The 22,090-nt window shown below is 39.1% G+C and overlaps 2 protein-coding genes across 3 annotated transcripts in view; one reads left to right on the plus strand and one right to left on the minus strand.

The window, feature by feature from the left end:
* TMEM164 (transmembrane protein 164) overlaps positions 1 to 5,987 on the plus strand; it is an 80,692-nt gene extending 74,705 nt beyond the window's left edge. For both annotated transcript variants that reach the window (XM_067548231.1, XM_067548232.1), the window contains exon 7: positions 243 to 5,987. In XM_067548231.1, the coding sequence (XP_067404332.1) occupies positions 243 to 446 (204 nt within the window). In that variant the 3' untranslated portion in view covers positions 447 to 5,987. The remainder of the gene's footprint in view (positions 1 to 242) is intronic.
* A 2,759-nt stretch (positions 5,988 to 8,746) lies between these two features.
* AMMECR1 (AMMECR nuclear protein 1) overlaps positions 8,747 to 22,090 on the minus strand; it is a 98,684-nt gene continuing 85,340 nt past the window's right edge. Inside the window, exons 5-7 of the mRNA XM_067548233.1 lie at positions 21,987 to 22,077; positions 19,961 to 20,057; positions 8,747 to 13,060 (exon numbers count right to left, since the gene is read on the minus strand). Coding sequence (XP_067404334.1) covers positions 12,946 to 13,060; positions 19,961 to 20,057; positions 21,987 to 22,077 — 303 coding nt within the window. The 3' untranslated portion in view covers positions 8,747 to 12,945. The remainder of the gene's footprint in view (positions 13,061 to 19,960; positions 20,058 to 21,986; positions 22,078 to 22,090) is intronic.

Raw genomic sequence — 22,090 nt, forward strand, 5'->3', positions numbered from 1 at the left:
GTCAGTCACCCCATTCACACAACACATTTTACCATGTACAAATTAGACATGCAGTTGCATACACGTTAAGTGCACTACTGCTTCTGACTTCTGAAAATATTACTATGTGCTGCGAATTGCCAACATATTAACTTGATTGCTTTGATTTTGAGGGGAGTTAGGAAATCCCCGTTTTGGGTGCTTGAGTCAATACAGCACAAGATAAGATTGATTTATAAACTTGTTATTGTCCCTTTCCCCAGGTCACGGAAGTGAATTTGAACAACATGTTATGTCCTGCCATCTCGGATCCTTTCTATGGGCCCTGGTATCGAATCTGGGCATCTGGACATCAGACTATTATGACTATGGCTCATGGAAAACTTGTAATATTGTTCTACAGTGCTGTCCCCGTCTTTAAATATAGTGTGGATTTGCTTAGACTCCCAGCTAAGAAAATAGACTGAAATTTCTCCCTGGGGACTAGCACTTACAGGAAGCAGAGGTATCTGTATTCATATTGGAGAAGAAAGAGGAGGATGAAAGGACAGTGTGTTAGTGTGTCATGTCTGCTTCCCTTTCTCCTCTACCCCTCCACCCCAAATGTTTCTTGCCTCAAAAGATCAATACAATAGAGTGAGGATCTTTTTCTTTCAACTGCTGTTTTTCACTGCCCATAGCCAATGGCAAAACTAGTGGCCTTATTCTGGGAAAAGTTGGTGTGTGTTTCTTAAATATTTTATGCCGATTACAATGGAACCTCGCTAACCCACATTAGATAATTACTCCAGAAAACGGCAGGCTCTGTTTGCATCCCACCAAGGAGAGTGGCAGTACAGTCTCTTTATCAAGACTTCATTATTTTTTGCTACATATCCTTCAGTACATGTATTGATTACATTATCAAGTATAGGAAAAAGTTAAATTACAACTCTCCCTCAAAGTGAAGCAAGCACATTTTGTAATTCATCATCCTGGCTTAACTTTCATCAATTGAATTTTGCAAGTTGGTGATTAAGTGATGCAATATGCTGTGGATTTCTCAGTCATTGATGTGAATTAGTGAGGTTCTACTGCACTATTTGAAGCTGGCTGAAGATAATGGGGAACAATAAGAATAATTCAAAATATTTTTAAAAAATTTTATTTTTAAATTGGACTATTTCTTTCTCAGCTGCCATGGATCTCCACCTATGTTAGAGCCCATCATAGCTAATAGCTTTGAGGATGCTCTGATTTAAATGTGTGAAAAACATCAGGTTGAAATAACTGTTTTAAAAAAATCAAGCAGGGTGTAAATTGTGATGGGTGAGGCTTCACCTAGCCCTCCAAGTTGCCCTTGAACAGAAAGAAACATGAATTAAAGGGACACTGTCAAACCTAGTTTAGACTGAGAAAACAAATTACAAAACCCCACATGAAGAATTTTAAACTTCATTTCATGCCTTTAAAAATTCCTGCCCTGTATTCTGTTACAGCATTAGTTCAGTATGTAGGGAAACAAAGAGAAACTGCTATTTTGGTTTCACTCTAAGGGTCTACACACTATCTATGCAGTGATTTAAACTGAATCGGTGCAACTCGAGTCTGGTGGCAGTTATACCAGTGTAAAGGTTTTTATACTAGTATAGTTTGTTTTATTTACTAGTATAATAAGCTGTACTGCTATAAACAGCTTTATACTGGTATAACTGCCTCCATAGTAATGGGCTGCACTGATTTTTAACTATACTTATTGCAAAAACTGCATGCAGAGATGAAAAAAGAACCAGTGTAACTGGGGAAAGGCAAATTTGATGTATCCATTTACTTCAGTTTTAACAACCTTCAGTATTAAGATGTTATACAGACAAGTAGAGAGGGGGGAAATCTTGACGGTGTTCCTTTCAATTTTTGAAATCTGAGTTCATGTTCATTGTATTTCAGAGCTGCATCACAGGGATTTGCTGCAAAGAGTGATTTTTAGATTGCATGTGTTGCATTGCCATAGTTGTGATAGTACATAAAGCCACCATACCTCTCCCTTCAGCTGAGTCGCCCTGCGATCACATCCTGAAGTTGATACAGCCATTTATACCTCAAGAAGAGAGCTCATTGACTAGAAAAATTATTCAAGTTACAAACTTGCATTTTGTTTTTTACAAAGTCAGATTTTGATAGGGGAGTGGGGACACAAATGACTTCTCTAAATAATTTCACTCCATTTAATTAAATAGATATGTATATATTTACAGCTGCATTCAGGAGTATCCTGTCAATCTGTATTCTAATTTGTAAACCCTTTTCTGGACACACTGTGCCTGATGGTAAGTATTAAAGATGATGAATAACCTATGCTGCCATAACTTGATAAAAAGGCAGATTTACTGAATTGTGATCAGACCGTTTAAATTCCTGTTACCCAGACCAACAAAGTGCGTGTCCCTGCCCCCATCTCAGTCTCTAGCAGGAATTCGTGGTTGAGAGCTAAACCCCTGCTACTCGCAATGAGTATCCGTTTACAGTGTCTCTCTCAGACCCTGAGCCTGCAAGCACTTAAGCACATGTTTAAGTTCACTCATCAGAACAGACTCACTGCTACTTCTGTATGCATCCTGCTGAAGCATTTGCAGGAGTAGGGGGGAAGTAGGACCAGTGTTAAGAAGGGCCTGATCTTCCCATGTCACAGCACTCAACTTCCATTCCCCGTGGGAATGCAAGATATGATGTCCTGGCCCCAGTGATATCAATGGAGGGTTTTTTTGCCACTGATTTTAATATGGCCAGGATTTCATCCAGGTACTCAGCATATTGCAGGGTCAGGCCCTCATGTACATAGTGCTAAATAGCAAGCAGTGCCCCTACTTGAATATATATGATCTCATAGGAACAGCTGAGTTAAATAACACAGCACTTCCTCCTATCCTCTCAGCTTGTATCAAGTTTTTCATTTATTTATCTAGCTCACAGTCGCTTAGCAAAATGCCATGGGCCAGACATCCCCGCTGTAACGACAATGAAATGTGTTTAGAAAGACCATTGGTGTTACCACAGGGATGCATTTGGCCCGTCCCTTTAGCTCTGGCACTCTATTACTTGGATTTAAGTTTTTTGATTCTTACCTTTTTCTAACCCATTTTTTAAAATGTTCTGGTTACTGACTTATCCATTGAGCACAGCAGCCGCCTCCCACTTTTAAAGTGACTTAGTATTTTTGAAAATACGACACTTCCTGCCTCCAGCTGTGTGCGTCAGAGCATTCTGAGAAGTACAGCAACAGCTATTGTAGGCCAATAGCCTCCTATGTTCAAATATTGAGGCTAATGAGGAATTTGCAGTGCATAGTTCAGTGTGCCACCTCCATGTAGTGCTGACTTTCTAGCTCTTTTGACTGGTTTTAAAATATAGGAGCAGGAACATCAATTTTGAGCCTATTTACTTAGTCAGGGAAACCCAAAAAGCATTAGGTCTGTTCCTAAAATCTGACACTCATTCCTCAGATGAGCTCTCACGCTAGACACAGACTGTAAGGTACAGCAGAGGTGGGGATTGCTCATTTATGATAGTGGATACTCAGAAGCTGGGCAACTTATTAAAATATCCCCTGTTGAGGGTTACTTAGCGTCAATAAGAGGCTTATATTTCTCCTTTTGAGGGGGAGTGGGTTTTACAGGCAGCTATAATAGATGAAGATCTTTGGTTGGCTTTTTGCTTCTGTTTATGCTGGAAATGAAGAGGTGAAGCCAGGTATCCCGAAAAGGAAAGGAAAGCACAAGGTGAATGACAGGTCGGTGTGGAAGTGATCGCTTACTGCTATCAGAGCTGCCTGAGACAGACCACTTTCTCTTTCGCTAATGACAAGTCGTCCCCACTAGCAGGGAAAAATCACTCGTGGTGCTGATAGCTAACAGACTTCACTCCAAGGTGGTTATTTTCCATAGTATTCAGACTTCCAGTGACAGGAAAACAATTTGTCTTTAATATTATTGCGTTGCCATCTTTAAGCAGATGGCTTGTCAGGTGGAAGCCTGACTCTTGTGGTAGCTTCTTTTAAAAACAGGAGGAAGAAAAAAGCCTAGAAAGGAGAGAGAGAGAAAATCATAGAAATGTAGGACTGGAAGAGACCTCAGTAGGTCATCTAATCCAGTACCCTGCGCTGAGACAGGACTAGTATCTATTCCAGACATCCCTGACAGATGTGACTGGCTAGTCTTTGTGCCAATGGAATCAATCCACTAAGCCTAATTTTATTTACTAAGTGCATCCTTATTTCGGGGGTCTCTCCCCCCTCAGTGGAGAGCTTTGGGTCTGGTGAGGGCAAAATTGTCTTTAAAAGCTAGCTCCAACTATTTAGCGACAAGGTGCTCTGGCCATGGAGTTCTCTCTACTCGATAGATGGGCCTTTCTGAGCACACCAAACTCTGCCCTTTTCTCCTCCCTACTCCCCAAGAGGAGCCTTTAGCAGCTGCAGTTAAATTGTTTCTTGGTCAGAGTTTGTTTATGCTCAGGCAGAGAAGTACGAACTGAAGATGGTAACTCTTCTGTCCCCCCCCCATCTACTGTGGGGCAGCAGCCACTGCACGTTAATGGAGTGTGGTGCTAAGGCTTTCTGTTGTCCAGGACACAACCAGTACTAGTTTTCAAAGGTTCAGACATACCTCTGTGGTGATTGAGCCATTAGTCTGTTTTTTGTCCATCTTCTATTTAACCACATTGGACGTTAAACACCAAAGATGAATTTGCATCTTGTTTCTGTCATAGGCTGGAGATTAACAGCTCTTAGTCCTTAGTTCAGAAATACATATATTAATGGATGGAAGGCCATAGCCTCCAACCATACTTCTAGACTTGGTATTAGTTTGCCTTCTTAGTGCTTGACAAATGCTGCTTGTAGGCAAAGTGCTTTGCTGAAGCTGGGAGACATGAGCAGTCAGTTCAGTTGTGCACTTTAAGGTTTTTAAGTACCTCAGTGTAGATGTATTTACCCTCTTTGTCTGTAGCCTCAGTCAGGGTTTTGATATTTGTGTATTTGATAACTGAATGTTTTGTAAAAACCTAACTGTCTTTCCCTTTCAGAAACAGCTATTTGCAGTTGTTTAAGTACTTGATTCTATTTCCCATGTCTTGTCTATAAATCACAGGCATTGGTTTCCTATGCAGTAATAGCTATGAGAAAAAAATACAGATGTGCAGTTTTTCTTGTTGCAGTCATCTTCAGTTGCACTTGTTATACGAGGTGAACTTTTCACAATTTTATTTTAAAAGCAGGGGGATGAAGGGACATTGCAGCATAAAGATGGGACACTGAGAAAGTTAGTATTCCTAGTTTTAACAAGGTTAGATTCAAAGGCAGCATCTGGCATTAGCCTGCAAGTGGAAACGCTGCAGGTATGTTTGCAAAGGCAAAGGCAACTACTTTGTGTCATTCTAATTATAGTGATAAGATTCATAACAAACCTGTCAATTCTTTTGTGACCTCGTGCTCAAGGTGATATTGCTGTAAATCTGTTTTTCTGCTTACAGTGGTAATTAGTTAAAGCCATGCTGTTTTTAAAATGGCTTTATTTTTCTTGAGGGTCAATTTTATACCTTTTTTTATTTCTGCATTTATTCCGAGTCAGTTCTCTTGCTGCAGCAGGCAGAGTGGTGAGCGCACCCACAATGCTGTGGCAGGGAGTTGGAATTGCTACATGCACTGGCTGACACACAAAGCAGTCTTTGGAACTTTGCCGTTCCAGGTAGCCAGCTCTTGCTTCCAAGCACCAACTGCAGGGTTGGCAGGGACCAATGTGGGTGCTCAGCTCCACCTCTGCTGTTAGTTCGAAGTAATTTGTAAAAGTGTTCTAAATTTTGTAACCTTTTTAATGTGCTAAAACTTGATTATCAGGTAACATTTGCAAATAAGGGGTAATTTGTGTACTTGGTTTTTTGTATTTTGGTCTTTTTGTTGTTCCCTAAATGAGGTCCTACTCATTGGGCAAATAGTTGTTAAATCTTTAATTAAAGGAATAAATACCTTCTGTTGTGTGTGGGAGCAGTTTTGTCATCATTTTAGCTACCCCAGGTCCTGAGCCTACCTGAACAATGTTGTTGCACAATTCTAACCACTCATAGCCAAGAAAATTGAACATCTTCCACTACATTCCCTTTTACATTAGAGCACAAAGGAGAGAGAGGAGACCACCCACCTACACCTTTCTCTCTATTCACTGTTTAAACCTCCCCTACCCACAAGAGGTGGGTAGAAGATATAGGAGGCAGTAGATATTTTCAAACCTTCACCCATGAAGAAAGTGCTTTTTAAAACTTTGTACATATCTTATTTATACTCTACCCGGCCTCAACTCCCTCTCCATTGAATAGTAGTGTTCTTCCTAATTTTCTGTACTGTTGCTTCAATATTTCACTGTACTCAAAAGAACTGCAAGTATGGAACAGAATACACATAGTTCTGCCTACACATTTTTTAGACATGTTCTTGTGCAATATTTGAACATTTTGTCACTGCTGCTCAGTGGCAGTGGATGGTTAAGTCCTAACTTTTAGTTAATCATTACAGATGACACTAAGCCCTAATTAGTAGGCTTTTAATTTAAAAAATCCCCACCCTTTGAGTGGTATAATCACTTACACTACAGAGCAGCACGATTTGCAAAAGCTGTTTAGCATCTTTACTTCAATCCCATGAACTGTATCATTGTGACAGCTACTGTATAATTTGCTAGTTGTGCATGATTTGTCACTTTCCTTTTCCATGCACACTTATCTATTAAATAGTACAGAGGCCATCATGAAAGCTGCAGGTTTCATCCAATCAAGGAACAGAATCAATGCTATGTCTTGATGACCAATCACACTACGGGAAGGCTCCCTGGGTGTCAATGTGAAAGTGCAGCTCAAACCACTAGACTAGATTAACCTATGTGAATTTGAGGCAAACTGACTAAGCTGGAAGTCTGGCTACTAACTCAAACAGACAAGGGGCTAAAGTAATCAAATTGTTCCCTATAAATAGTTGATGTAGCTATAATTGTAAATCAATTGTATTGTTTATATTTGTTTTGATAGATTAAAATTGACAACCATTTGCTTTCTCCTAAGAAACCGCCTTAGCTCTCAATGCCACAGCTGTTTTTAAAAAGCATATTGCTTCAGAGACTGAAGCAGTGATCAAGTTGTGGGGAGTTTTTGGTTGGTGCAGGCATAGGTGCAAACCACAGTCCATCACACTTCAAGCATGGACCATTTGGGGGATATTACGATGGGGAAAAGGAGAGCGGTTCTCTATTTGAATACTGCAGGATAGAAAAGCATACAGCCGTCACTAATTCTAGCATTCATAAAATTAAATACTACTTTATAAACATGCCTTTTTACAGGTGACAAAATTTGGTAAAAGCCAAGAAGGAAGCTTTAGTGGGAGATGTTTGATTGCCACAGCATTATCTATTTGTATGGGTGGCAGAACGGGGAAAAAATACTCAGTATTCTGCATCCATGGAGTGATTTTTTTACTTTAGCAGCAACAATCAAAACAAGCCAATTCCTGAGAATTAGTGATGAGGTGACTGTTTGTGGAAAGGCCTTTGTTACCAAGCTAATGACTACTGTCTCCAAACTGTCCCATGCCAAGATTATCATCACTCCATTACTTCCCCAAGACACACACATAGCCCACTGTCACAGAGGGCCATTTCTAAGAACTCTATTTGGTTTTTTCTCCCCCTTCAGATAAAGGGTGCCTCCAAAAGCCTTCCTACAGAATGTCAAGATGTAAAACTGGTAGGAGTTGGACAAGTAGGAAGAGATTATTAAACATGTTTAAGGTACACTTATCAGTCTGTAGATTAATCCTTAATAGAAAAAGTATTAAACACAGTTTTGCTGCTTGATGCTATTAGTCACAATTTTGAAAGTACTACTGTGATGTCAAAAAAAGGTAAAATTTACTTACTCATCTAATTTTTCCTTCTCTGAAGTTGGCACCTGATGCTCTGTGATCCATTACAAGTGGGTTATTTCTTTTCATCTTCCACATGCGGAGGCTCCTTTTTTTCCCCTAAAACCTCTCTAGCTTCACAATGTACAGCCAACAGGTGGAGCTTTTGCAGAGAACTGGAACTCCCCAGCCAATTGCCCTAACTTAAGACAACCTATACATATTCTGATTATTAACTTAAAAAATTAGTAGTTCCAGGCTGGAGCCTATCTACTCATCTATTAGACAAAAAGTGGCGACATCAGATCCCAATATGAGGGAATCCCAAGATTTCTCCCTCTCAAGAGAAATGCTCCATAATGGGAAAGAAGGAAGTATTGAGAGTTCCCCTCAAACTGTGTGTATTTACTGAGCTCCGTACTCTTGTCACATCTCCCAAAGATTTGCTACATACGCGGATAAATGACAGCAGCAATTGTACCACTTTGACTGGTTGTGCAGCAAGAAGGCCATGTCTAAAAGACCAGACCCCTCCCACACTTTCATTTAAAAGTGACTGAAATCAATGGAAGCGGAGGGCACTCAGTAAATCCATCTCTGAAGGAACTGGAGTGTTACATGCTAAGCACGTCTGAGTTAGATTGTCAATTTTTCTTTACCACAGAAATACTATGTGGCTAATGCCCCATTTGTGCCTCTAGCTGGGAAAATGAACAGATTGATGCCTTTAGAACAAAATGTACATCCAAATTCCTTTTTAGAGCTCTCCATAATTTCAAACGTTCAAAAAAGTAACTCTGATCAGGCCACACAATTTAGCAAAGAAACATGAAGACAGGAAATGGTGATTCTTTTTCCTTATTTTATTGGGTAAATGATTTAAAAGGTAAGAACAATAGTGTTAAAACTACTACAATATCTTTCCACAGCCATATCTCACAGACCCACAGATAACCTTCTATATATATTTTTTTCTTTTTCCTCATTTTTACCTTTTTAAGCCATACTTATATTATTAAAATGCCCATTTCAACAGTTTCTTCACACTAATAGTAATTAAATGTTGGAAGGGAGGATCTAGTTATAATGGAAGGGGGCTCAGGTAATCTGTGATATTTTTGTAATCAATAATCAAGTTACTAATAAGGAAGGAATTTATAAGAGCTCTAAAAGCTACTCCAGGTAGCTCAAAGCCCACGCCATGTGTCACCATTGCATCACAGATAGCTCATTATGCTGGTGAACACTTCAAAGTAATTTTTTCATAACATATAAAACACTAAAATAACTTAGAAACTAGATCCAAATATTTTGAAAAGAATCAACTTTGATATACAAAAACAGTCATAAGTTGTTACAAAAGTTTCAAACAAAAGTTTGTCTTCTCAGTGCGTTTATGTACCAGCGTAGTTACTGGGTCCAGAGCAAAGAAAGAGGTTTTTATTTTTTTCTTTAACAGTAATAAAAAACAAGGAAAACGTATCTTTGTATATAAAGAATCACTGCTGGTCTTAAGAATAAATGTCACCAGAAACCCTTAAATCTGAGAGGCACACTGTGGGTTTCTATATTTATTTTTAAAATAAAAGGAAAGTCACCAGTTTATTTAAATGAAGGAGGTACTCAGACTCCTCAAATAAACTTAATTCAATTAACATCACTAGCAAAAAATCAGTTAGAAACTGTACAAAAATAAAAAAGTGAACATTTAATCCTGCAGGGCTTTTGTAAGGACTGGAAGGCAGGCTTTAGGAGCAGCATTTGGGCATGGCTGGAGGCTTCTTTGGTTCGATAAAACACACAAGAGATGTAACCTACTCCAGACAACAGTGTCAAAAACCCGCACATTTGAAGACAAGTAAAGAGGTCAATATACAAACGTCCGGGCGTGCCACATCAATTAACCTCACACTACAGGTCAAAACTCATTACTGTGCCCTCCACCTGCTGTGACTAGCACTGGGGTGGAGGAGGTAGTGTTGTGGGTAAGTCAGTGCCACAGTACAGTCTGGGACAGAAGGAAGGCCACTTAAGCATGACTGGGAAACAATTGTGTGTGAGCTAGAGTGGGGTGCTGGCGAACTCAGCATGGATCTGAGGAAGAGACTTTAAAGTGACAATTAAAGCCTCTCTTAAATGAAATAAAGCAAACTGCTCAGTGCTTCTCTAAAGCTAAATATTAAATGGTGAAACAAACTACTTCACTATATTTTAACTTCTTAAAGTACCCAAAATAAAAATATTTCCTGAACAATAACTAAAAGGGCTCTCAGTGTAGTTAAATAAAAACGTGTGTTAAACTGATTTCACACACTATTCTTGATCAGGTTTAGAAAAACAGACCTATTCTGTCCCAGGGCATGTCTGAGTGAAATGTGTGTTTATCCAAATATACCCACAAATATATAAGAAACAATAAACAGCATTCTCAGCACTTAGGACATTGGTGCGCTAGACACACAGTAGATAATTGATTATTCTAAGCATGAAAAATCAGTATATTTCTATGCATCTCATACAAAACTGATTGATTGACCACATATCTGTAACAGTTTTTTAGTAAACAACACAAGATGCTGGTCCGGAAGGACCTGGGGCATTAATTCATTTTAAAACACACCTTTACAGTTTGTATAATACTCTTTGAACTATTTTTTTAAGCAACAGCTACTGAAGGATAGACAAAAATGCATTGTGCATTATGCTGTGTACAAAAAGGAGACAAAACTATCCTTTTTTCCCCCCCAAGCCATGATGGGAAGTATTGCTGACCTTGTCCTTCAAAACCTGCAGGATTGTTTATTTCATCAGTATATCACTATTACACTGGTAAGAAATTCTGTATAACATCTGCATATATCGAGGATTTTTAAAAAATCTGATATGATTTTAGAGTCCGCATGACCAGTCACGTGACCTGCTCAAGGTTGATTAGCACCTTTAAATACATATATATTTTTATATATAATAGAGCTTTTTTAAAAAACTTCTAACAATGAGCTCATACAGAAGCATGAGCATGCTGTAACGAGATGATGGGTAAAGATGGGGTGAGTGACTTTTTTGTTTTTGTTTTTTTTTTTGCAGCAGACAATATTATTCAGCTTGTGCTCGGTTTCCCTATAAGGGCAAGAAAAAACTTTCAGTCAGGTAGCCACTTGTTTGTTTCCACTTAAAAGCTAATCCCCTTTAAAATGTTCTGCAAGTATAAACACCTGATTTTTGCAGTGTGTCTGTCTTGCACATCTCTTGGCTACTGAATTTTCAGGCCCTCGTGTTTGCTTATAAATTAAGGCATTAGAACTGAAAGTGTTAATATTTGGACATCAAATATTGTGGATGAAGGAATCCGGAATCTTTCTATAAGAACCCTCTTAAAACTAATGCACCAAAACCTGCCTTATTATGGGTGAGCAGTAACTATTTACCCAATTATCTTTTGAAATGTAGAAGTTTTAGAATGATCAACTAGCAGTCTGCCATTTGCTACAGCAAAAGAATTATTAACTCACTCATGTCTCAACTGTTTGGAATATATATTTTGTTTTATACACAAACATCCATTCATTGAAATATTTGGGGATTTCTGCTTAATGTATTTTACTCACCCATATGTAAAAGGCCTTCTTCTTTGATGCATGGGGTATATTATCCCCTTGAACATGCAGTAAACTACTGTTGGTGTTAATGTGAGTTCTACAGCCACATGAAACGAGAGAACAGGCCCCAAAATGTCCAGGGCTTGCTACTATACCACACATACCTTTCATAAATCCCATCTCCATTACTACAGCTGTTAAAACGATTCTGATCAATACAGTAAATGAATTTCTACCTCTTCTTAGCGCAGAAAAGTTACCAGAATTATTTCACAGTACTTACATCTCTCCAGACCTCTTCCTGTAACAGATGAAGACATCTGAAACCATGGCATATTTGTCCTGTGCTTTTTCTCCAACACCAACACTGTTTCTTAAAACAGCAGTTACTTGTTATCTGGCTAATCATGACTTAATAAAACTTAGGAAACCCACAACTAAAAAGAAAGAATAAGATAGGAGAGAAGAGAAATTCTTTTACAAAAGCTCAGTTTAAAAAAAATTGACACCAGATCAGTAGAGAACTGAGCATGGTTTGCTAAGCTGTCTGATGCTTTTAATATAATTCTTCCTATGATTTTTATGTAACTTATGTCCTAGTCAAAAAGGCACAAAAATCTAAATCCATTTTTTTCTTAATAGAACATTGCCTACTCACTGACCATTATTAAAACAAAAGTGACTCCTATTTTGAGAGACGTCTTTTCTCTGAATTACAAACACTGTTTTGGTGTCTGATTCTGAAGGGGGCAGAATGCCCTCAATTTCCAGATAAGGAATGAGAGTTGAGGGCACTTAACCTGTCTGTAATCAATTAGACCAACTGATCCTGAAATACTTTCTATCATCATTGCCTCTTGTGCTAGGTACAACAGCTTCTCTTCATCTGAAATATCATTGTCTTTCAAATTCTGTCTGTAAGTACTGGATCTGAAGCTCATGTATTTAACTACATGAAATAAAGAGCCTTTACTACAGGTGTGGGAAATTATATGCTTAATACCTGAATCTCTGATATGTTTCATTTCCTGTTACAACTATTAATGCAACAGTAACAAATATCTTACTCAAAAAAAGGAAATCCTTAATTGTAACCTTTAAACATTAAATTCTTCCTTCCATCCACAGTCACAGAAAACCTTGATTGATATAATTCATTGTTAATGAAGTAGAAATTTAAAATTTTATAAAAAAAACACAAGGGTTATATATGCTGCAAAAAAACCCCGCATTGACTCAATAAAAAAGAATTATGGGATCTTGGTAATAATGTAGTTTTCCCACCCGTTGCCACGATGAACTTGACCAACCAAGGAAAAGCGTCAACATGGCAACGGAAACTATCATCATAAAATGGTACAGTAATAGAGATAGCTAGACCAAGAAGGGGCGGGGTCTCCTGGGAAGAGGTCTGCAGAGAGGTCCAGTGACTGGTCATGTGGCTCAGTGTCAGGAATAATGGTTGTATGGTGGAAGGGGGTGCCCAATGCCATTTTGGAAGTGATGATGCTGACGATGGGCAAGGTACTCTGTGTAGCTCATGGTCATCTTCTCACTACGGTACCTAAAAATGGGTGAAGAAACAAGTCTCAAAGGGTTTTAAAGGAAACCATTAGAAACACTAGGGCTAGGCTTGGAAGGATTAGATTTTATCAGTAAATGTTGGTAAATATCAGCTTCTCTGTACGCACCCAAACCGACAAAAAATATTTCCATGAATAATAACTAAAATGTACAAAGGCAACATAAGAAAAATGCTGCTTGAGAACTTAAAGAGTTTGATTTAAGGATATTTACTTCGTATATTTTGACATGTGGTGTTGACAATTTTTTTTAATAAAAGTTTTACTTTTTGAATCTGTCTACTGTCATTAAATAATTATTGTCTGGCCCCTGATTGTCTGACAGCCCTCCTCCCACACATAATATCCCATAACTGTGAAAATTTAAATAGATAAAAACAGAAAAAAGTGCTTAAAAATAAACATTGATATTAACTGCCAAAAAATAAAAATACAATTCTGCCAACCCTAACAGACTATGGTACCAGTTGTTTTTTTCCAAAAGTAGCAATTTCATCATTTTGCTGCTAGGGGTCAGACTCTAACCTCAGTTTCAGTGGTGCAAACCCAGAGTAACTCCATAAATTAATCCAGATTGATCCATTTTAATTTCTTTAAAGCACCTATCTGGGTGACTTTTAATACTGAATATATATAAAAGATATGTCTTCAGAAAGTGTTGCTCATAAATGGCACTTGGCCAAGGAAATGGTAATAAATCAACATCAGTTTGTACCAGGGTTACTCCATATCTTTAACAGCTCTCCCCACAAAGTCTGAGAAGATGTGAGACCCACATGTTGCCCAAAATCCATGTAGATTCCTCTCACATAACTTCTCTAACAGCAAAGGCCCACAATCTGGACTAAATTCTGCTTTTATACTGGTGCAAATACAGAATAAATCCACTGAAGTCAAAATGAAGTTACTGGCCTTTTTGCACCAAAGCCTGGTATACACTTAAAAATTATGTTGACATAGCTACGTCTGTCAAGGGCGTGAAAAATTCACACTCCTCAATGCTATAGCTATGCCAACCTAATCCTTAGATGCAGCAAGGTTGACAGAAGAATGCTTCCATTGACCTAGCTCCCACCACTCGGAGAAGTGGCATTCCTACAGTGACGGGAAAACCCCTTCCATCACTGCAGGAAGCATCTATACTATGGTGCTACTGTGACGTAGCTGTGGTGCTATAGCTGTGCCGCTTTAGCACCCATAGTGTAAACATGGCTAAGTCTAACCAAGAAGAATCTGGCCCCTGTTAGTTTATATAAAAAAAGAATAAAGTCTACCAACGAAACTGCTGCCACATTTATACTTGTGCTGTATTGTAACACTGGGAACTGTGCATTCATGTTGAGACTATATCTCGCTCTACTGCCACAAACTGATTCAAAAGACCAAAAATACAAGAGAAACACAAATGTACTTAACCAATAGTGTTTGTTAGTGATGTACTAATTCATCAAATGGCTTCAGGCCTTGGCTGAAAGACTCACTGTGGGTCTCCTCAATTTGATGTTAATGGAGTTGGGCACTCACTATGTTGCATGGGTAAGCTGATCTTGAATGAAATCCCCTTCCACTCTGAAACTAAACCATAAACTTGGCAGCTAATGAAGTTACTTGAATATGCGTCAAAGCAGGCCAAGGGCAGTCTGAAACTAGAATCACATCTGCTTGTTTAACCACATGGAAAACCAAAATGCTATTGCTAGCCTTTTCCTGAATCCCTAAAGCACTTTTCAGACATTACAAGAATTTCTGTCAGAGAAGCGAGACCTAATTAAAGTTAATGCCAATACTAGAGCTCAAAGGATGGCTGGAGCTACTGCCGTCACTTTGAAGTACGGCTCATGAGCAATGGACCAGTTTTGGTCTATTTAAAACTTTATTCATCCCTAACCTCCTGAGTCAAGAGAGAAGTTATGCCTTTTGCCTGAATTTTCTCAATAGTCTGGGAAGAAAAGGGGGCAGCAGAAGCTGCTTGACAACACAAACCTCATTTTAATACAAAAAGCAACTGGACCTGTGCTTAAAGGAGTGTTATCTGACAAGCGTTTACTGTTTCTCTGTTCTACTGACATCTGTGATATAGGGTGAGTTATTTGCATTGTTAAGCTAACACAATTAGCAGATGTGGAATACTGGGGGGGGGAGGGGACCCGCTCAGTCGATCCAGAAATTGACGTATTAAGACCACCTCTCCAAGTGGCGTAGCACTGCATCGACGGGAACACGTTTCCTGTTGATGCAGTGTATTGAAGACTGAGCACAGAAGAGAAGCACAGAAGTCGACGGGAGTTCTGCAAGTTTTCTGCGTAGTTTGCGTAACTCCGGTCGACTGCTGCCGAATCTCCAAGGTAAGTGTAGACAAGCCCTTAGTCTCTGAAAACAGTAGGAGACTAATATTCTTATGGCCTTGTGACTTGCGGAAAGTCCTACATCAAAGGTCTAATACCATTAACTCTAGCAGGAGGAGCCTCCCCTATCATCTTCAATTATTTCCTTTCTAAGTAAAAGGTAAAATGTTACAGAATTCAAAATATCTTCTGAGTGGTGGGTCTTTTTTTATTTTTTGGTGCAGGTTTGTGGGGGGAAGGAAAGTTACCAGCCACTGAACAAAGAGCACCAGAGAACCGGACAGGAAGAGGGAGCTTTGGACAAGAGAAAACAAAGTTGCAAGCTGGAGGAAGGAAACTTCACAAGGGAGAAGCCACCCAAAGTGTAACAGCTTGCCCAAAGCAGGGAAACCTTGCCTGCCTTCCTGGATACCAACGGCCTCCAAGGACTGCCAAGGGAAAGGTGATCTAATGAGGAGCATTGCGTTTAGGATGTTAGTTATGTTCTATAGGATCTGTACTCTCTTCTGTTTTACATGATTAAGTAAAAGGGCAATTATATGTTATACTTGAAGCATTTAGCAGAGACACTTTGCATAAAAAATGGTTAGTAACCTTCCGTAACTGTTGTTCTTCGAAATGTGTTGCACGTGTCCATTCCACTCTAGATCTGTGTGCATCCCGAGCAGTCACTGGAAATTTTTCCATCAGTGGTAACCGTCAGTGCAGCTTGAATACCCTCTGATGCTGTGCGCCTATCACGCTGGTATAAAGCACCCAGCCGACCCTGCGCCCCCTCAGTTCTCTCTTTCCAAAAACTCCAATATAGAAGGGCAGGAGGGTGGGTTGTAGAATGAACACGTGTAACACATCTTGAAGAACAACAGTTAGGAAAGGTTAGTGACTGTTTTTAATTCTTCGAGGGACTGCACATGTGCATTCCACTCCAGGTAACTCCCAAGAAGTTGAATAGGTGGAGGGATTGGAGTTTGTGGACACACTGACTGCAGAACGTTCACCCAAATTTGGCATCATCTCTGGCCTGTTCAGTGATGGTGTAATGGGAGGAGCATGTGACCAGATTGCTGTTTTACAAATGTCCTGAACAGGGATTTGTGCTAGAAATGCTTGCAACTTTGTGGAATGAGCAGTCAGGTTAGCTGGCGGTAGAGACACCTGCCTGATTGTAACAAATACGAATACACAAAGTGATCCAGGACGAAATTGTCCCAGAAGAGATTGGGACACTCTTCATCCTGTAAGCTACCGCTATAAACAGTTGGGTGGACTTTTGGAATAGTTTAGTTCTTTCTATGTAGAAAGCTAGGGCTTGTCTAATGTCCAATGAGTGAAGGTTTTGTTCATTCCTAGTTGCATGCGGCCTTGGGTAGAAGACAGATAGGTAGATTGCCTGATTGCTATGAAATTGCAAAATCACCTTCAGGAGGAAACTGGGGTGAGGACATAAATACACCTTATCTTTAAAGAAGACTGCATGGAGGCCTCTGATGTGAGGGCATGGAGTTCCGAGATCCTTCTGGCCAAAGTGATGGCCACTAAGAAAACCACTTTCCAGGAGAGGTATAATAAGGAGCACATTGCCAGTGGTTCAAACTGTGGTCTCATAAGCTTTGATAAGACAAAGGGTCCTAGGGAGAAAATGGCTCCCTAACTTGAGGGTATAACCTTTCTAGGCCCCTGAGGAATAGGACAGACATTTGAAAAAACAGACTGGTTATCCACTCAAAGGTGGAAAACTGATATTGCTGCAAAGTGAACCTTGAAAGAGTAGATAGCTAAGCCTTGCTACTTCAGATGCAATAGATAGTCAAGTATTTCTTGTAAGGATGACCACATGGGCGAGACTCTGTGTTGGAACGACCAGAGAGAGAACTGCTTGAAAGGTAAGTAGCTCTGGTGGAGGGCTTTTTACTGCCTAACAGGACCTGATGAACCTGTTCTCAGCAAGCCTGCTGTCTGGGATTTAGCCCTGGAGCTTCCAGGCTGTTAAGTGAAGGGAGATCAGGTTTGGTTGGAGCAGCCAACTGTGGTCCTGAGAGATCCGGTCCAGGTGTAATGGAAGAAGGATTGGTGTTGCCACTGAGAGGCCTAGCAGAGTGGAGAACCAGCGTTTGCGGGGCCACGCTGGGATTATTAGAACAACCTGGTCCTGGTCCCATGAGGGTTCCTGCTTTCAGAAGAGAGTGCGAGATAAAAGGTCAGCATCCCAACAGTATGCCTAGGGAAACCAGGACTGGAGCAGTGGCTGGACTTTATTCAGGCTCCAAAGGCTTAAAACACAGATGGATCCAGAAGTCTGGATTCCGTTCATAGCAGTCTAGTGGTGGCCAGCAAAGGGGCCCTTGACCAGATCTGTGGTACTGGGACCTTACTTCTACTTTGCATTGTCACACATGAAAATAAAAGGACAGACTTTTGTCCTGCTTGTTAATTTTTCTCCTTGTTTCAGTAGTTGGGGTAATAACATAGGACAAGTATTCCTACATCTCTCTTTTTTATGTTGCTATATTGAAATAAATGAATAATAGAGTGGTTGTTTACAAAAAGACGAGGGAAATAATTCTATGTTTAGCAGTTGTTGTACTGGTATGGGTGTTGGAGTAATGCCACCAGGAGCTTTCTACCGAGGTCTGGGTTGTTACAAATCTAAGTGACAAGTCTGGTTCTGCTCCTGTCTGCATGCAGCAGATAGAATCCAAGAAAGAATGAGACATGCAAACTAAAAGAAAAGACAAGTTTGGGTGGTTTTTAATCGTCTTTTCTCCTAAAGTGTGTAAGATACTTCATAAGAATTTTTGTAAGCTATGGGGACATTCCAAAAATAAATTAAGCATTCGGTAGGAGGCAGGAAATTTCGTGCAGTCTTAGCACGAAACAGATTATGTAACACAAACAGACCAAATGTGACTTTTGTTCAAAGACTGAGTCCAAGCAATAATGCTTTGTGTAATATATTGGCCTAGTGTGGATGATCATGACTTTTCGTAGTGGCTGTTTCTCAGCAACCATACAACCATATACTTAACTCAGCGCTATAGGTGGTCTATGCTTTGGTGCCAAAGATCCTAAATTCTGTCCCTTGTAATAACCTATATGAAGAGGAGTGGTTACCACATAGCTCCTCTGAAAATTTCACAGACAGAAAGTGATCAGTGGCTTGCTAAGGAAGCAGACATTACTCTTGTCATGCCTTAATAGGATCTTGAAGTTTTAGTTCTGTAAAAGAGTAGTAATGAGAGATTCTTCCCCATGGTTCTTTTGGAAACATGTCCTGGGGTATTGGTGCCAAATGAAGCAAAATGTGCTACATGGACTTTAGTAATCTCATGGCCCATAGATGATGAGCTTGCATAGTAAGGTCTTATTTGAATAGACACAGTGACTTGAGAAGAGCATTGACAGCATGATGGTTGACTAAGTTGGAACTTCACTACCACCTTTGGAAGAATTTAGGGCAAGGTGTTGCACCACTTTATCCTTAAATAATTTTGTATAAGGTGGGACCAGTCACTGAGGCTTGAAGGAAATTCAGTGTCTAAAATGAAGTAAGTGTCACCAGGGAAAAGACTTATCTAGAGACATTCTATCAGCTTTCCAGTCTCCAGGAGTGGTTAACTATTACAAATGGTACCTTTGGGGAAGTGAAAATGACTTACTTGTAATTCTTTTATCTCTGACTCTAAGTTTAGTGGCTAATCACCTAAGCAAACAGAGTTCTGCAGCCTCTTAATTTTGTAATTTATTTATTTTTCAAGTTTATAACAATGCACCTCCCCAGGTGCATGCAGAAAAGCCCCTGTAAAACCATAATTCTACATAATTCAATTAACAGTGTGCCCACTAAAAGTGAGAAGGTAACCTCAAAGCACTAGAAGTCGACTAACACTACCTGGTTTGTGTGGAGGAAGTAAATCCTAGATTCAAGGATTCTCCACTGAGAATGCCCTTCCCCAGCCCAACAATAGAGAGACTGTCAGCTTGATTATTCAGTTTGTACTCCAACCCAGCTCTAGGGATAAAGTAACGTGTTACCTTTCTTTCAGATAGGTTGATGGTAATGGGAGGGTACTGTGGTTTCATAGCAGGGGCATATGAAGCACCTGCACAAGCTAAACTTCAGAACTTTGAGTGATGAGAGTTCCTAATCACTCTCGAACCCTGGAGGGGTTATTTATTACAACCAGAGCACTAACTTTGGAAAGTAAGAGCTACCACACCCCTCTGGTTTTCAAACTTGCAATCTTTAAGCAGCAGCATGAAGTAAAGTATACAAAGGACTCTTGGAAAGCCTTACACTATACAGCAGTTCATTCTTCCCTTGCTGAGTGTTGTTAACTCCTGTTATACTTAATAGAAGTTACCGACACACACCAAAAGAAGAAAGGACACTGTTGCAGAGAGAAATATATTGCTAAATCTGTTACTGTGAAGGAAGACTTTACTATCAATATTTTAGCAGATGTCTATAGGAAATAAATAAATCATGGCAATATGAAAATAACAAAACTTATCTCTAATGTAACCCCTAATACATACCTGGTCAGTTTTATGGTTTTCCTGAACTCATTAGTAATTGGAGCTTTGTAGCCTCCTTTCCTCAATAAGGAATCTATGGTCTGAATGTGGTCCCATCCTGTTAAGTTTTATCAGAATAAAGATCAGCAAAGAGCATGTGATAAAACAGACTTTGCATTAAAAGTATTACTTCATGTTATATTTTGTACATCTACTCTGCTGAAGTCCATTATAAAGATTCCCATAGATTGGTAACATGTAAATTCCAGTGTTCCTAAGAACAGCCTCTTGCAGGAAGTTCCCTATACAAGATTTCTTCCTACATCAGAGTAATTGTATTATGCACAGCAAACATTTTGCATGTAATTTAAAAGTAGACCCGATATAGCTTTTTCAATATGGGGAAACAAAAGCTATATCTTTCCAAAGTCTAAAGGCTGTAAAAGAAAATGAGGACTTCATCCTACTGTGGCCAGGTCATGTATCACAGGCACCCTTTAAATCATACTGAAATAAAATGTAGATAACCACTGGAAAATCAAGTTTCTTTTGGAAATATTGCATGTAAGCAAGCTTTACTGGCTCAAAGCATGCTTTCAGGGGTGCAAGCAGAGGATAAAAAAAATCCCACACCTCATCACTAATGGTATGAGGTCTCACAGACCTTTCAGTAAGCGGTATTGTTAGTTTTAACAATGATCTTTCCAATTTCAGCATTACAACACTAAACAGGTTGCTGGCAGTTGGGTTTATAAAATTTTGGACTATTAACTCACAAATAGTTTAAGTTCATTAGGATTCTCCTCCAACAAGTCTTTTACACTATTTTAAAGAAATATATAAAGATCAAATTTGAATACATGGTATCTCAATAACATGTAGAAAATGAATTGTGCACTTTTTGGTGATAAAACTAAGTGTTAGATGTGTTATTTCAGAAGTATACAATGCTTAGATTATTCAGATAGGTGTCTAACAAAATTAAACATATAACTGTGGGTACTTTAAAGAAACCAAGTTTTTATACATGAACATAGTTTATTAAACAGACAAAGTGTGCGCTCTCTCTCTAGAAATTTTTACCTAAAGAAGTTCAAACAACAGTTTCATTTTATAAGTACAGTGAAAATTGTCTTAAGTGATCATAAAAGGGCTCAGCAAAAAATAAGTTCCTAAAAGATGTGGATCTATAACTACAGATCAAACAAAACTGTACTGGAAATCTTAGGGATAATTTTAAGTGATCACTTGTGGACAGGAAGTTGCATATTTCAAGGTGATCCTTAGTGCAGGTTTCTCTTTATCTTTTAATCTACCAAATCCAAACGTAAAAAGGAAAACACGAAACAAATGCAAACATGAAAAAACCCTGAATTATGGCTGGAAGAGAAAACATTAGTAAGTAGTAGTTAGCGGATCAGCACCACATACTGGTATTAAACAGAACTAGTATATATTGTTCTTCCAAATTATGACCTTATAAATCTGTGCCTCTTTAAAAGGGACACTTTTTCATTTACAAAAGTATTTTGAACATTAAGTATAAAACCAACTCCCTTCTACCCCCCCAAAAACAATGGGAAGCCAAAGCCCTTAAAGAGGATTAAGTGCCAGCAGCGAGAGCCTAATGAGAGCAAAACTTCAGTATTGCAGGTTGAGAAATAACTCCACCGTTAAGATCCATGAGCAATCATACCATCACTAAGTTAAAAGGGTTTTGCATATCACTGATTGTAGCACTCTGACTGTATAGAAAATGGCAGCTTTTAATAAGCACTGTACCACCCCCTACATTGTTTATTTTGCATACTGCTGCTACTTTATCGCTTATGACTTGCTTAACAAACTGCTACAATTTACTGAAATCTTCCCAATGAAGGAATTGATTTTATACAGGCATGTAAGTGGCATTTATATAAGAGTCATTCCTTACAGTTAAGTATTGCTCCATCATCTGACATCAGTGCAAGGTCAAATATTGCATTTTAAGTTTATATGTATGTTTAAATTCTTCACCAGATCATATGAAATAAAGTGCAACAATGACCTTGCTCCTTTGCAACCTCCGGTAAGTAGGTGGCGGTGCGTTTTGATCCTTTTTCATTGATGAATTCTATTCTAATGCCATGTACACCCACCTGAAAGAAATTG

This window comes from Emydura macquarii, unplaced genomic scaffold (assembly GCF_026122565.2).
Source record: "Emydura macquarii macquarii isolate MOO-44397 ecotype Brisbane River unplaced genomic scaffold, CSIRO-AGI_Emac_v2 contig_1253, whole genome shotgun sequence".
Lineage (NCBI taxonomy): Eukaryota > Metazoa > Chordata > Testudines > Chelidae > Emydura > Emydura macquarii.